Source organism: Centruroides sculpturatus, unplaced genomic scaffold (genome assembly GCF_000671375.1).
Source record: "Centruroides sculpturatus isolate CEXI.00-Female unplaced genomic scaffold, Cexi_2.0 scaffold47, whole genome shotgun sequence".
Classification (NCBI taxonomy): Eukaryota; Metazoa; Arthropoda; class Arachnida; order Scorpiones; family Buthidae; genus Centruroides; species Centruroides sculpturatus.
The window spans coordinates 817962-832896 of record NW_019384385.1 but is presented as its reverse complement, the minus strand read 5'-3'; the positions used below and the strand labels follow the sequence as shown (position 1 = coordinate 832896).

Genomic DNA, 14935 nt, shown 5'->3' with positions numbered 1-14935 from the left:
AGTACCATTCCTGTGATTTGGAATTGTTGTAACCATTGCTTTATCAATTGTTTTGTCAGCATCTCCTCCTTGAATACACATCTAAATCATCACAGAATAGTCATTGGACTCTTTGTTTTCCAAAATCAAAGCAAGCACATTGCTTTCTCTGCAGGTGTTTCCATTTTCTGGCAATGAATGCTGGGAAATGTTGGAAATGCCTATGTTGCCAAGAAATTATTATTTTAATTGTATTAGAGTGAATAATTTTCAGACACCTTGTACTTTTTAAAGTGTTTCATTCTTCTCAATTCATTGACGAGCTGCTACTCGCACCAATGCCTCATTATCCACATCAGCAATGGTTGAAGCATTCTGCCTTTCTACAAACTTCAGTGCAATCTTAAATAAAAAAATTTAAAAATATACACACTGTAGTATGGAAAGGTAAGATTCAAAATACAATATTCTAAGGAAGAGTTTACTTTACTTTAAACTTTTTAAAATAGTTGACAAGGTTACTCTAAAATCAGTTAACCTCATGCACAGTACAAACTTTGAAAATCTTTAAAAATGCCATATGATTCTTATATTGTTCTATTCATATTTTGTTTTTAAAGTTTGGAGCTGAAGCTGGGTTCTTTAGTAGATCAGAAAACATTTCATGAACTAAAATACTCTGGTTTCCATAAAAATTCTATTTTTATTGCATTGATACTTACTTTATAATAAAGTATCAATAAAACAAACACAAACTGAGAGGTTATTGATATTACTTGCAGTAAGCAAAATAAACAAATTTTTTGTTTATAAATAGTATTTGAAATATGAAATAAAAAAATTTTAATTTAATTTCATAAGAAAAATGTCTAATTACTAAGACAGTTGCCAATCTGTTAAGTGACTTTTCTTAAACAGTGTCCCTTTACCACAGAAAAATCAGAATGCTGCTTTAAAAAATTTTATAACCATTCATTCTGTTCGTTGCACTATATAATGTGATAATATAAACTTTTCCAAGAATTTTTAAAATTATCCCATTATCAAAAAATTAATATACAGTTATCCCTCATATAATACATTTCTACATTTTTAAAACTGTGCTGTAGAAATGCAGGATTTCTACAGCAGTTTTGTTCTAACATGGTTTGAAAATTGGGAAATCACCAACGCGATTTTGCTCAAACACAGTTCAAGAATTTAAGAAATCCTCCATACAAAATTTTACAATTTTGAAGTGCAAACTCCATTATTCAATATTGGTTTATTGAAGTAAGCATATGTGTTGTCTCAAATTTGCCCAAGGATTTTAGAATATTGAAATTTTCAATTTGTTTTGTGACTCTTGTTAGATTTACTTTAATGAAAACTGATAGAGAAATTCTTTTTCTTCCTTGTTCTAGTTCTCTTATCAATGAGGTATTGTTGTCATTGCTTTCAGACTTTAGCCTTTAATAATTAAGAGATTAGGGACATAAATAAAACTGCTGAAAGAGCCAAAATTTTACTTAAACAAAAGCTTAACTGAACCAATCTCTAGCTGAGTACAGTGGAGACCGATTTATTTATAATATTAGATGTAATAAAGACAAATTTTTCCAGTTTAACGAGAGTGACCGAAAAGTTGTAAATTTTGGAAATTTCTGTGGACACCTGGCCCTAAAACGAATTAGTTAGAAAACAAATAATGACGGACAATTTATTAAGTTAAACATATGTAGATTTTTACAGCTATGGTGAGAAACGTTTAAATTTTATAAAAACCCTGTTGCGTCCTTTGAGGTATACTACTGATGCGACAAAAGAGGCATTTGACATTGATCAGTATTGGCACTTTCGGGATTTGATAGCCTGCACTGAACACCTATCAGGACAGTCTCTGATTCCATCCATTAGCCACTTATAGGGAGCTATTTGACTAAGTGGATTGTTTTAAAATTTAAATAGTATAGAATATTTTATATTTTTATGTACGTTTCTTTACAAAGCTATATTTAATTATAATTTTCTTTANCTTGTGCCCACTTTCTACCTTGGCTATTATCTCTTACTTGGTTTCTATGATGAGCACAGTCCTTGACACTCCTCTTTTTAGGCTCCATAATATTATCAGTTTCTTTTTTAAATAAAAAGTTCAGAAAAGCACTTACAAAAAGTCAGAGAACAGAAATCAACTAGCCCACAAAAAATTATTTAAATGCAAGGCCCGGATGAAATTTGAAATTTGGTATTAAAACATTAATGAATATCTGATGGGACAGTTAAACTTTCACCTTTTGTAAATAAACACCAATGCAAAACTTAACAAAGTGCCTGGCCAATAGTCTCATGAAGACTATAAAAAATTATTTGTTAGAAAGGTAAATAAAAAGCTGGAATTACACAGGAGAGTTTCAAAATTCAGAGGAATACTATCTGATTGGTATCAGGTTGAGCATTGATGTTGACATCTGCACTCCGAAAAGTTTCGAATTGTTACCCGAAGACAAGGGAAAATCAATCGATATTCGTTATTTTCCGTTGCTTCTTTTTATGTTTGTTCAGTAAAGTGTTCGTTGTCTGATCATCAAAATCTTTCACGAAGTGTTCATTATCTGAACCATTAACCGTTTGTTAACTGATCACCCACTGTATATACATATCTATCAAAAAATACACAAAAAACATATTATCTTGGCATACATACAAGATAATATATTTTATACCACGTAAATGAAAATATTACCGGAAAAGATTTTATACTCCAGACAATTGCATTCTGTTCAGGTGCATATTTTATATTTCCAACTGTTGTTTTGAATTTCGGTGAATCTGCATCATGTGGAACAGGAATAACAATCTCAACATTATTAGCAGTTGATCGTCTTTTAAACTGGCTTTTGGCCTAAAACAAAATAAATTTAAAATTTCTTTTAAAATTCATTTTAAATTTAAAACCAAATATCAAGTATTAATTACAAGATTAAAAAAATATACTCATCATTTTCTCAATTTTAGACAATTTAATGTTACAAATAGTGCTAGTACAGTACATCAGTTATCAAGATAATATAACTATGGATTAGGTGGCCAGACTCAATTTTATCCATCTATGAATAGACCTGATCCATAATAAATAGATCAGCCAACATGGATGAAAGGAAAAAAAATACCTTAATGTAAAACTATCCATGAAAAATCACAAGAAACTGGATAAGACATAAATCTATAGCCTATACTATATAACCATCTTGTTGATTTATGTTAGAATCCACAGAATCTAAATCAGCCAAACTGTGTATCATTTCATTGCTAATAAACTATATCTTACTAATTATTAGTAGCCAAATTCACTGAATATATATTCTCCAACATATGATAACTAAGTATAATTCCAAGCTTTTATTATAATTTTGGAACAGTATATATAGGGATCTCACTACCAGTAGTTTTTTTTTTCCACTTCTTTGCGATAAGTAATACAATTTAGTGACAACTTTTGTCTGAAAATTCACAAAAATGCAAGGGAAAAATTCACATTTAGACAAAGGTGATAGTTTCCTTACAATAATGTGTTTTTGCACATCTCAGAATAACTTCAAAAATGCTTCATTATATTGCACTTGTTAAGAGACATAGAAAAAGCATGATATATCTGGCAGTGCGATATAACCAAGTACTAAAAATTCTGGGCTTATACTAAACATATTATACGTGCGATGAGATCTCTATCCACTATTCTTTCATCAGAAAATGTTTCTGATATGACCACAAATAAATTCAGTATTGCATAACTTAAGTTTATTTTATAATGTATTAAATGACATTTACATAAACATTGATACCAGGAATGTCCATTTAGCATTATTGTTTTTTTAATGATGACATTTAAGGACAAAGAGTGTTGATATAAAAACAAAATATCAGTTGTGGTTTTATTATGTAGTACTATATTTCACAATAAGTTGCTTATTAAAAATTTGTGTAATTTATATTTTTCAATAAAAATTATAAATACAAATGAAAATTAAAAAAAATAAATATTAAACATATAATGGAACATCAAAACTTAGAGAATTTTTACTCTTTATAATTTTATAAAATGCAAAATAAAGTTACTACTGTATAAAAAATTTTAGAGCTTTCCGTTCAGAAATAAATATCTTTTCCTTACACATTACACATTGAATTTGAAATTTCAGATAATACCAGAGGAGATTGTACTTAAGACCAATAAACAAACAACTTTTAATATCAAAAGGAAACATAAATGATAAGTCCACCTGTTTGCTTATTTATATCTTGACAAATTTATTGTTTGACCTGCACTGGTAATTTCAAGGACAATGGAAGGAATAAAATATGGTATTTTGTTGCAAAAAGAAATTCAATGGCAATTGATATTTTAAAATTTATTGACTCAAGTGCTTTTAAAATTTGTGGTCAGAAAAAGCATGATATAACAAGTCTACTGTATGTATATCTAAGGGTAGCAGGCATAAGTGTAACAAACGAAGAAGGATTTACAATAATTTTAAGTGAAATTATTATTATATTGGTTTTAGTGAAATGAATTTCATTAAAATACCAATATGCAATAGACTAGATGTAATAAACATTAGCAATTTGATGAATATATCAATCAATGGTTCATCTTGGAGCGAATTTGATTTCCAAGATGCCTTTAATGTACTGTAATAAAAAAAAAGATGCTTTCAATTGTGACCTTAGTATGACAATGAGTAAGTTATAGCATTTCTAATTTTGTACTGGCTGGTTTCAAAATAAAATTACAATTTTTATTATGTTGAAAGCATTTCTTTACATTACTTGTTTTGCTATAGTTTTCAAGACAACATTAGCAAAATATCTAGTGAAATCCATATATATATATAAACACACACATACAGTAATGGTCACATTTCTAACTCATGTTAACTGAACAATTCTTATGAAAACAGTCAGTCAAAAGTTTATTATTGTTGATAATTTAGAAAGAATTCTTCAATAATTAAGAACAACAATATTTTAGAATACTTACAAAATATAATTTTAATACATAATAAAAATACTTGTTTAAATACCAAATACCTAAATAATGCATAGTAAAAATGAAACAAATATAATTTGAATGAAACTGGTTTTTGAATTAATGTAAAACTAGCTGGAATTGAAAAATGCATCTGGAAAAACCTTTAAATGAAACATTTAACTGAACTGAAATCTAAATTGTTTGAGTTCAAATGTTTGACAAATGAAAATAAAACCGATATTTGAAATTAGTAAGTTAAACAATTATATATATCATAAACACAAAATAAAACAACATACCTTAATCATGTATTCTACTCTACTATGAGCATGGCGTTCAATCACAGATTCAATCCATATTAACGGTTTTACCTATAATAAATTATTTAATTGAAAATTTTAAATCTAATAGAATTTTAAAATGTAAATATATTTGTAAAAATTATTTACATGTGTATTTAAACGATAAGACATTAATTCAAATTCGCCATCTGGTGGAATAAAGGAAATTGTTCGATCATTCTCAAAACGTGACAAACGCACACACTGATGGAATTTTACGTCTTCCAACTCAACAGACTTGCTTTTACCACCTAAATATATGAAATCATATTAAGTTACAATTAAAGATAATGTTTAAAATATCTAAATTCAATACTTACGTCCTGTACTTTCAAATAATACTTTATCATTAAGTCCCAATCTTAATTCAGGCATTCCAGAAAGATAAACACGCATCTTTATACAACCAACAATTTCACTTCTTAGTACATTTCCACTAGCATTTGCCTTTAAAAAAAATTGAATTTAAAAAATTTAAAATTTTTATTTCTAATTAATTGAAATGATCAACTATCAATAATAATACAGAATGGTGTTTCTTGATCTTGTGGTCTATGGATCAGCAGACTTACATTAATAAAGATTAAAACTTTGTTCAAACTTTGATGATATACTTTTAACAGTTTATTTCTAATTTAATTAATTATGTTTCCTTATGTATTCAAAACAACATGCTTTTAGATTTATTGTTCTAAATGGCTCAGTATGTCCCAAATGTTAATAATACCCACATAAGTTTAAAAAAGAATAAACATACATAACTTGGTCTATAGAATTTTTTTAGACATTTTACTGGTCCCTGGTCATGATTGAGTAACACTGATAACTTAATCCCATTTGGACCAATTACAGGAGGAAACAATTGAAATTTCAGTAGGACAATGCTTCAATTCAAAACTCAAAATCAACACAACAATGGTTTTTAAATGAAAAAAAATCAGTATGATTGATTGGCCTTCTAGAAATCCAGACATAAACCCAATAGAAAATTTGTGAGGCATCTTAACCAGAACAGTCTATACAGAAAACAGGCAATATCAAACAGTAAATGAACTTAAGGTTGTAATAACAGATGTCTAGGACTCAATCACACTTCAACAATTACAAAAAGTTATTGATTCAATGCCAAATAGGGTGTTTAGTCTTACTGAAGCTAAAGGGAACCAAGTGATTGCTAAAATCACTTTAAATGTAAATTTAAACTAAGATAGTTATAATTTCTTAATTAACAGTAAAACATTCAAAATTTTAGAAACTTTATCTTGTGTTAATTATCATTTTATATTGCTAAAAATTGTGTAGTATCAGTGAATTGTCTGTAATTAATGATTTTTCAAGTTTGATTTTAAAAAATGTTAACTGTTTTTTCATACTCCAAAATATTAATTGTACTTATAATTATTCACCATATTATCCAAGTTCATAAAAATTATGCCAGTAGAGATGGAAAAAACAACTACAGCAGGTAATAAAGCAAATGGAAACATTTTCCCTTAATAAACCTCAATATGTGCACAGTTTGTTACACGAACAATGTCCAATCTGTATTCACACTCTCTCCAAGTATTTCTGATCATGTCAATAGGAATTGTCCCTATTGCTTGTGTGATGCATTCCTTCAATTCCTTCACACTTGATATCTTTTTTGCATACAGCCTATCCTTGACATACCTCCCAAAGGAAAAACCAAGAGGCATCACATCGGTTGAGCAAGGTAAAGTGATGGAACTACCTTGTCCTATCCATTGATCTAGAAAAGACTTCCTTTTCCAGGGTGGAAGTACCCCATTCTGTTGGAAAATAACATTTGCTTGCTGGTCTTCCAGTTGTAGAACAGCAGACAATTAAAGCATATCAAGGTATGCTTGTCACTGTGTTTCCAGTGAAGAAAAACAGGCCAATCACAATATTGTTTGTCATAACACACCAATCACTTTAAGACTATCATGGTGGTGTTCTAGTAATGCATGTGGATTCTCAGAACTCCATATGTGATAGTTATGTCTGTTGACTTTTCCACATATGTAAAAATGAATTCATCAGAAAAGACCAAGTTGTTAATGAAGTGTGTCGTCATCCACTTTGGATAGCATGGTGATAAAAAAATCTTTTTCAGCTGGCCAGCAGGTGCCACAATTGCTGAACAATCTGCAATTTGCATGCATCCTCAACCTCTTATGCATGATATTGTGGACCATAGATCTTGGAAGGTTCAGTTCCAAACTTGCATGACAAATGGATTTTTGAGGACTAAGCTGGAACGTGTTAACCTAGTTGACATTTTTATTTGCCATCTTTGACCTATCTGCACCTGCTTGAAGCAGTACCATTCCTGTGATTTGGAATTGTTGTAACCATTGCTTTATCAATTGTTTTGTCAGCATCTCCTCCTTGAATACACATCTAAATCATCACAGAATAGTCATTGGACTCTTTGTTTTCCAAAATCAAAGCAAGCACATTGCTTTCTCTGCAGGTGTTTCCATTTTCTGGCAATGAATGCTGGGAAATGTTGGAAATGCCTATGTTGCCAAGAAATTATTATTTTAATTGTATTAGAGTGAATAATTTTCAGACACCTTGTACTTTTTAAAGTGTTTCATTCTTCTCAATTCATTGACGAGCTGCTACTCGCACCAATGCCTCATTATCCACATCAGCAATGGTTGAAGCATTCTGCCTTTCTACAAACTTCAGTGCAATCTTAAATAAAAAAATTTAAAAATATACACACTGTAGTATGGAAAGGTAAGATTCAAAATACAATATTCTAAGGAAGAGTTTACTTTACTTTAAACTTTTTAAAATAGTTGACAAGGTTACTCTAAAATCAGTTAACCTCATGCACAGTACAAACTTTGAAAATCTTTAAAAATGCCATATGATTCTTATATTGTTCTATTCATATTTTGTTTTTAAAGTTTGGAGCTGAAGCTGGGTTCTTTAGTAGATCAGAAAACATTTCATGAACTAAAATACTCTGGTTTCCATAAAAATTCTATTTTTATTGCATTGATACTTACTTTATAATAAAGTATCAATAAAACAAACACAAACTGAGAGGTTATTGATATTACTTGCAGTAAGCAAAATAAACAAATTTTTTGTTTATAAATAGTATTTGAAATATGAAATAAAAAAATTTTAATTTAATTTCATAAGAAAAATGTCTAATTACTAAGACAGTTGCCAATCTGTTAAGTGACTTTTCTTAAACAGTGTCCCTTTACCACAGAAAAATCAGAATGCTGCTTTAAAAAATTTTATAACCATTCATTCTGTTCGTTGCACTATATAATGTGATAATATAAACTTTTCCAAGAATTTTTAAAATTATCCCATTATCAAAAAATTAATATACAGTTATCCCTCATATAATACATTTCTACATTTTTAAAACTGTGCTGTAGAAATGCAGGATTTCTACAGCAGTTTTGTTCTAACATGGTTTGAAAATTGGGAAATCACCAACGCGATTTTGCTCAAACACAGTTCAAGAATTTAAGAAATCCTCCATACAAAATTTTACAATTTTGAAGTGCAAACTCCATTATTCAATATTGGTTTATTGAAGTAAGCATATGTGTTGTCTCAAATTTGCCCAAGGATTTTAGAATATTGAAATTTTCAATTTGTTTTGTGACTCTTGTTAGATTTACTTTAATGAAAACTGATAGAGAAATTCTTTTTCTTCCTTGTTCTAGTTCTCTTATCAATGAGGTATTGTTGTCATTGCTTTCAGACTTTAGCCTTTAATAATTAAGAGATTAGGGACATAAATAAAACTGCTGAAAGAGCCAAAATTTTACTTAAACAAAAGCTTAACTGAACCAATCTCTAGCTGAGTACAGTGGAGACCGATTTATTTATAATATTAGATGTAATAAAGACAAATTTTTCCAGTTTAACGAGAGTGACCGAAAAGTTGTAAATTTTGGAAATTTCTGTGGACACCTGGCCCTAAAACGAATTAGTTAGAAAACAAATAATGACGGACAATTTATTAAGTTAAACATATGTAGATTTTTACAGCTATGGTGAGAAACGTTTAAATTTTATAAAAACCCTGTTGCGTCCTTTGAGGTATACTACTGATGCGACAAAAGAGGCATTTGACATTGATCAGTATTGGCACTTTCGGGATTTGGTAGCCTGCACTGAACACCTATCAGGACAGTCTCTGATTCCATCCATTAGCCACTCATAGGGAGCTATTTGACTAAGTGGATTGTTTTAAAATTTAAATAGTATAGAATATTTTATATTTTTATGTACGTTTCTTTACAAAGCTATATTTAATTATAATTTTCTTTAAAAGTATATTAATATAATTGAAGAATATTTTGTACCAGGTATGTATATCCACTACACATTTTATTTCACCAAGCAAATTTTTATAATTTTATTTTAAATTTTAGCCCTTATATCATGGCTAGCAATTCAGAATGTAATTGTGATATTAAAAATTTATTTCAAAAATGTTTTGGATTGAGACCGTATAATGAAAAAGAAAACATTATTAAAAGAGAAAGACCAATGTCTAAATTAAATATAAATACTTCAACAAAAAAATTTCTTCAACATTTTCATGATAAAATTTATGAAGACATAAAATGGCTTTGTGAATGCATAAAAATGCAAAAATTGGTTTGTTGGCCTTGACTTACTGTTTTCAAATGAAATCAGTGTATGGATAAGAATGGGTTTGATGATTTAAATAATTTGAGTAAAGCTGGCAAAAGACATGAAAATCGTAAATGTCACATCAATTCTTTCATAAAATCGAAGCAATTTGGAAATCAAAGCAGAATAGAATTTATCATTAGTAAACAATATAAAATAAATATTGAAAATTATAACAAGATAGTTATGGCTAATAGATATATTATATCTAAATTAATAGATGTTATATGTTTTTTTTATCAAAGCAAGAATTGGCATTTAGAGGGAAAAGGGAATCTATTGAATCTAATAACAGAGGTAATTATATTGAACTTGTTTATTTATTAAGTACATCAGATAATCTATTAAAGTACATTTAGAGAAGTTTACAGTTTTTCTGGCTTATCGAACAAACAAATACAAATGGACCCTAGACCATCACCAATGCGCAATTAACTGATTGCCCCTGGAAGTTAGCCTCTTATAGAAACACAGCTTCACAATCATCAAATGTCACGGTATGCCACTGTACAGCAGTATCTCCGTATTTGAATTGGGAACAATTTGAAATACAAATTCTGGGGGGGGAATTGTTCAGTACTCAGAACCCACTAGAACAAATTTTTGATTTTCTTTTGTCATCCATTAAAAACATTTTTATGATAAAAATTAAAAAAAATGAAGATATTATTTATATTTTTGAACAAGATTAACAAAAAAGTACAAAAGATGACAATATTTTGTAAAAAAATGCCCTCATTTAAGTAAAATGAATACAAACACATAATACACTTTTAATACTTTAAGTACTTTTAACTGTGATTGTTAATTATTGATTGAAAATAAATCATTAATTACTTTAATAAACATATTTTCTCTTAGTAATGAAAAAGTATAGTATACTTTTGTTAACTTTTAGAACATAACCTTATGTTTTGCACTAGTCCTTTGTTTTGAATAGAATGAATTCATATAACATGACACTTTTTCGGAATGTAACTACCTTGTTATACAAGGGATACCTGTATAATAAACTTTATAAACATGCAATAATTTCTTACTTACTAGTAAATTAACAGATTCAATGACATCAAGAAAGACTTCATTTTTACGATATTTAATTCCTTCAGATCTCCATGAAACTGCATTTGTAACAGCCATAGGAGGTCGTGGTTGAATTTCCATTTTGTGACTCTCTTGAGTAATGTATCTGTAAAATTCAAATACTGTATACTTAAACGTTTATTGTATTATATTCAATTATTAAAAAGTTAGTTTATGAATTATTAAATTAGACATTAAATGTTATATGCATACTTGTTTTTATTAACATCTTAACTTTTTTATTTTGAAACTTTTCATACTAATAATTTCAATTTTCAAATTTTATTTCTACTAAACTTTTATTAATTTTAATTTGTTTATCTCTAAAAACTAAATTCTTAATACAGTAATTGACTTTTATAAAGGTGAAAGTCTGCTGAAATAGCTTGAGACTATCAAATATGCTAAATAATTTAATGATTCAAGAATTAGATTATACATACAAATAATACAACATTATGGCATGGATAAAAATTTATTTGCACATTAAATAATATTGCCGATATGAAACCTTTGATGTTTTATTTTTCATATTTATATAAATTTAATTTTAAAAATTACTACATTTACTAATAATTGAAATTATCATCAGACAATAACATATTCATCTGTAATCTAAAATGTTTGACCCAGTAAATTATTTAACCCAATTCTAATATAGAATTAAATTCAAAAAATTTTTAAAACTTATTAAATAAACTATTAAGGATAATATTAATTGAAAAAACAATACATTTTTATACATTTATATTAAAGCTTTTCAAGGATGATGAATGGAGCAAGGATCCGTATGATTAAGTGTTCAATTAATTTCTTCTATGGAAATAAAAAGCCAAACTTTGGTAAAATCAACAAACATCTAGTGTATAGAAAAAGTAGCAGCACCATCTCTAAAACAGCAACACAAATAAGAATTACTGATATGAGCCTAAGATAAAATGTCATGAAGTTATCTGGACTGATGAGAAAAGTTCAATTTGGATGGACCTGATAGTTGGCATGATCTTAGGAGAGGGGTTTTTGTTGAACTGTTAGCAAGGAGAAGGGATCAGTCATGATCTGGACAGGTTTTGAACGATCTGGAAAAACCAATTTAGCTTTCATAAAAGGCAAATGAATGCAGTTGGGTATCAAAACCTCTTGGCTATATATCTTCTGCCATTTGCAGAAAAACATTGGTTGTCCATTCTGACAATTGCAACAAGATAATGAACGAATCTCCACTTAACAATGGTAACTGAATAATGTTGTTCAGATCATGGATTAGATTCCATGACCTGAGCAACATTATTTAATTAATCTTAATTATTTAATTTTTGTTCAAAAATGAAAATTATATTCAAGCCCAAATTAATAAATTCAATGGAAAAAAATTCACAAGATTTCCCACCAATAACACTTCGTGGGTGACACATTCAAATAAAAACTACTCATCAAAGGCAGTTTCAAAAGAAAGAAAAAAAAATTAACCACCAGCTCCACGACCTTAACAAATACAGTTCTCAGAATAGCAGAGGGAAACAACAAAACCCCAAATAAAAATAGAGAGAAAGGAAGGTCAAGAGATAGTTTGCCTGCTTGTTTTGAAGCATGTGATCATCCCCGCCGTGTTCCATCGTCAATCTTTTCTAATTCCTGCCATTTTTTCCTGACCTTGGCCACTCCAAACTAATTATTGTGGACTATTCAGAACTCATCATACTCAAGCCTTTCCCTCTTCTGGATGTCCAACTGAACATCACAAATCCAGGTATTTATCAAGCCATGTACACAGTTGTAAACACTCTCTCTATGATAGGCATGCATAAAGGTTTAGGCTCTCCCTCTATTTATATTTTTCTTTGTAAATTTATATTTACTTGAAGAATAAACAATTGTTGTTTTATGATTAAATGTGTAGTGCAGTGCATCATTTTCAGTGCACTGTTTCTAGATTCCCTCCTCCGTTCTGAGCCTGTTCATTTCTTCATATGTGATTGCTCAAACAATAATTATTTAGAAGGTTACTGTGAACCTAAAGTTGCAGATGGTGTCAGTCCTGACTTAGGCATTGTCGACGTAGCTGTCGCAGTGCCAATATAATGGTTACAAAAACAATACTGCAGTATTGAAAAACTCAAAGCTGTAATTGTAACTCTGAGGAAAAAAAATTGATTTAAATGTATTTAAAAATCTTGTTAGCTCTATGAAAGATAGGATTTACACGGTTAGTTTGAAAAATGGTGGTTTTACTAGCTATTAAATACTACTGGCCTTATATTTTTACAACAGCATTATATTTAATTGTTTGAATAAAAAATTTATATTTTTATTTTTGATTGTAAGTTGACTAATTTTTTTACATCTACATTTATTTCTGTCATAGTTTTTTGTTTAAGTATAATAAAAATTTTATTATTTCAAAAAATTGGGGTGGCCATCACTGATCAATGCACTTTATATGGTAATTAAACAGATATAAGTAATTAACAATTTAAAAACAGTTTTATAAAAAAAAATTAATAATTTACACTATTAAAACAATTAGAAAGAAAGCAACTCACTCTTGTAATATTTTACTATCAGTTGTTTGAGGATAACCAAAATCCATCAATTCATCTAAAAGTTCATATATGATAACAAAATTATCACGAATACTTTCTTCCTCCAATTCTTTGAAATATTCAATGAAAACCTACAATAAAAAATTATTTTAAATTTTTATTAAGCACATCAGTCTTAAATTTCTACTCATTAAAGTTTGCACCATCATAAAATACTGTAAACAATTTTTTGCTATAGTTGATATTTGTCTAATTATAACAAATGCATTCAATAATACATTAGAAATTGATTTATGTAATAATTAAAAATACTAATTTATTCAAATTCAATGTTTTTTAATATATTTTAATTGAATGATTTTAATGTATTCTGTTTGATTTTTGTATTGCTTTTTGCCCTTAATTTCATTGAAGTATTCTACTGACTTAAACCAGTTATTTATGTTAAAACTTATCACACCATGAATATGAACAAAACATTTCTTAAATTTATTTTGTATTTAAGTTTACCAGTGGCGTGCCGTCCATGGAAGCTGTGGAAGCATCGCTTCCCTTGTATTTTCTAAAATATAAATACATATTGTGCAATTATTTTCATATCTTAACTTACTTTGAATTAAGTAAAATTAATATTTTACTATAATCACATCATGTACTTTATTAAAAATTTCTATACATATGAAAAACAATGATAAGACTGCTATTGTATATTCAAATATAAAATTCATATATGCATATTCCCAATTGAAGCACTGTATTGTTGAATATGAGGCAGCTTCTACAGTAAAAATATCTGAATCTTGTAAAGCAGCCAGATTACATGCACTCGTGCATGTGCTTTACAGAGCACCAACCTCTGGAATTTAGCTGGTGGATGGCTACACACTAAAATATTGTATAATGCTTTCAATGATTCTATCCATTAGCCACTTGTAGGGAGCTATTTGACTAAGTGCATTGTTTTAAGATTTAAAAAGAATATCTTATGTTATTTTTATGTACATTTCTTTAAAAAGCTATACAGTCGACCCCCCTATAAGATAGAGATACGTTCCATTCTCTAGGAATCCGCTTTCTTACGAATCCTTCCAATCACAACCCGACACGTATCAAGTTTACGGACTACGGCTGTTTGAAAGATTTTCTTCCATAAAATTAATCGATTCTAGACTAATCCGACTCAACATTTCCAAAATACGTATATATTTTTTGGGAATAATCCGTATAAACTACGCTATAAACAAAAAATTGTAGGATTACTTACCGAGTGTCACCATTCGACATTGCCATTGCTC

At 28.7% G+C, this 14935-nt stretch overlaps 1 protein-coding gene across 1 annotated transcript in view; it reads right to left on the bottom strand.

Moving 5' to 3' along the window:
• Positions 1–14935, bottom strand: part of LOC111618026 (AP-1 complex subunit mu-1-like) — a 60401-nt gene that overhangs the window by 20183 nt on the left and 25283 nt on the right. The window contains exons 5-11 of the mRNA XM_023359445.1: positions 13641–13771; positions 11059–11203; positions 5652–5778; positions 5440–5582; positions 5290–5361; positions 2651–2863; positions 316–381 (exon numbers count right to left, since the gene is read on the bottom strand). Coding sequence (XP_023215213.1) covers positions 316–381; positions 2651–2863; positions 5290–5361; positions 5440–5582; positions 5652–5778; positions 11059–11203; positions 13641–13771 — 897 coding nt within the window. The remainder of the gene's footprint in view (positions 1–315; positions 382–2650; positions 2864–5289; positions 5362–5439; positions 5583–5651; positions 5779–11058; positions 11204–13640; positions 13772–14935) is intronic.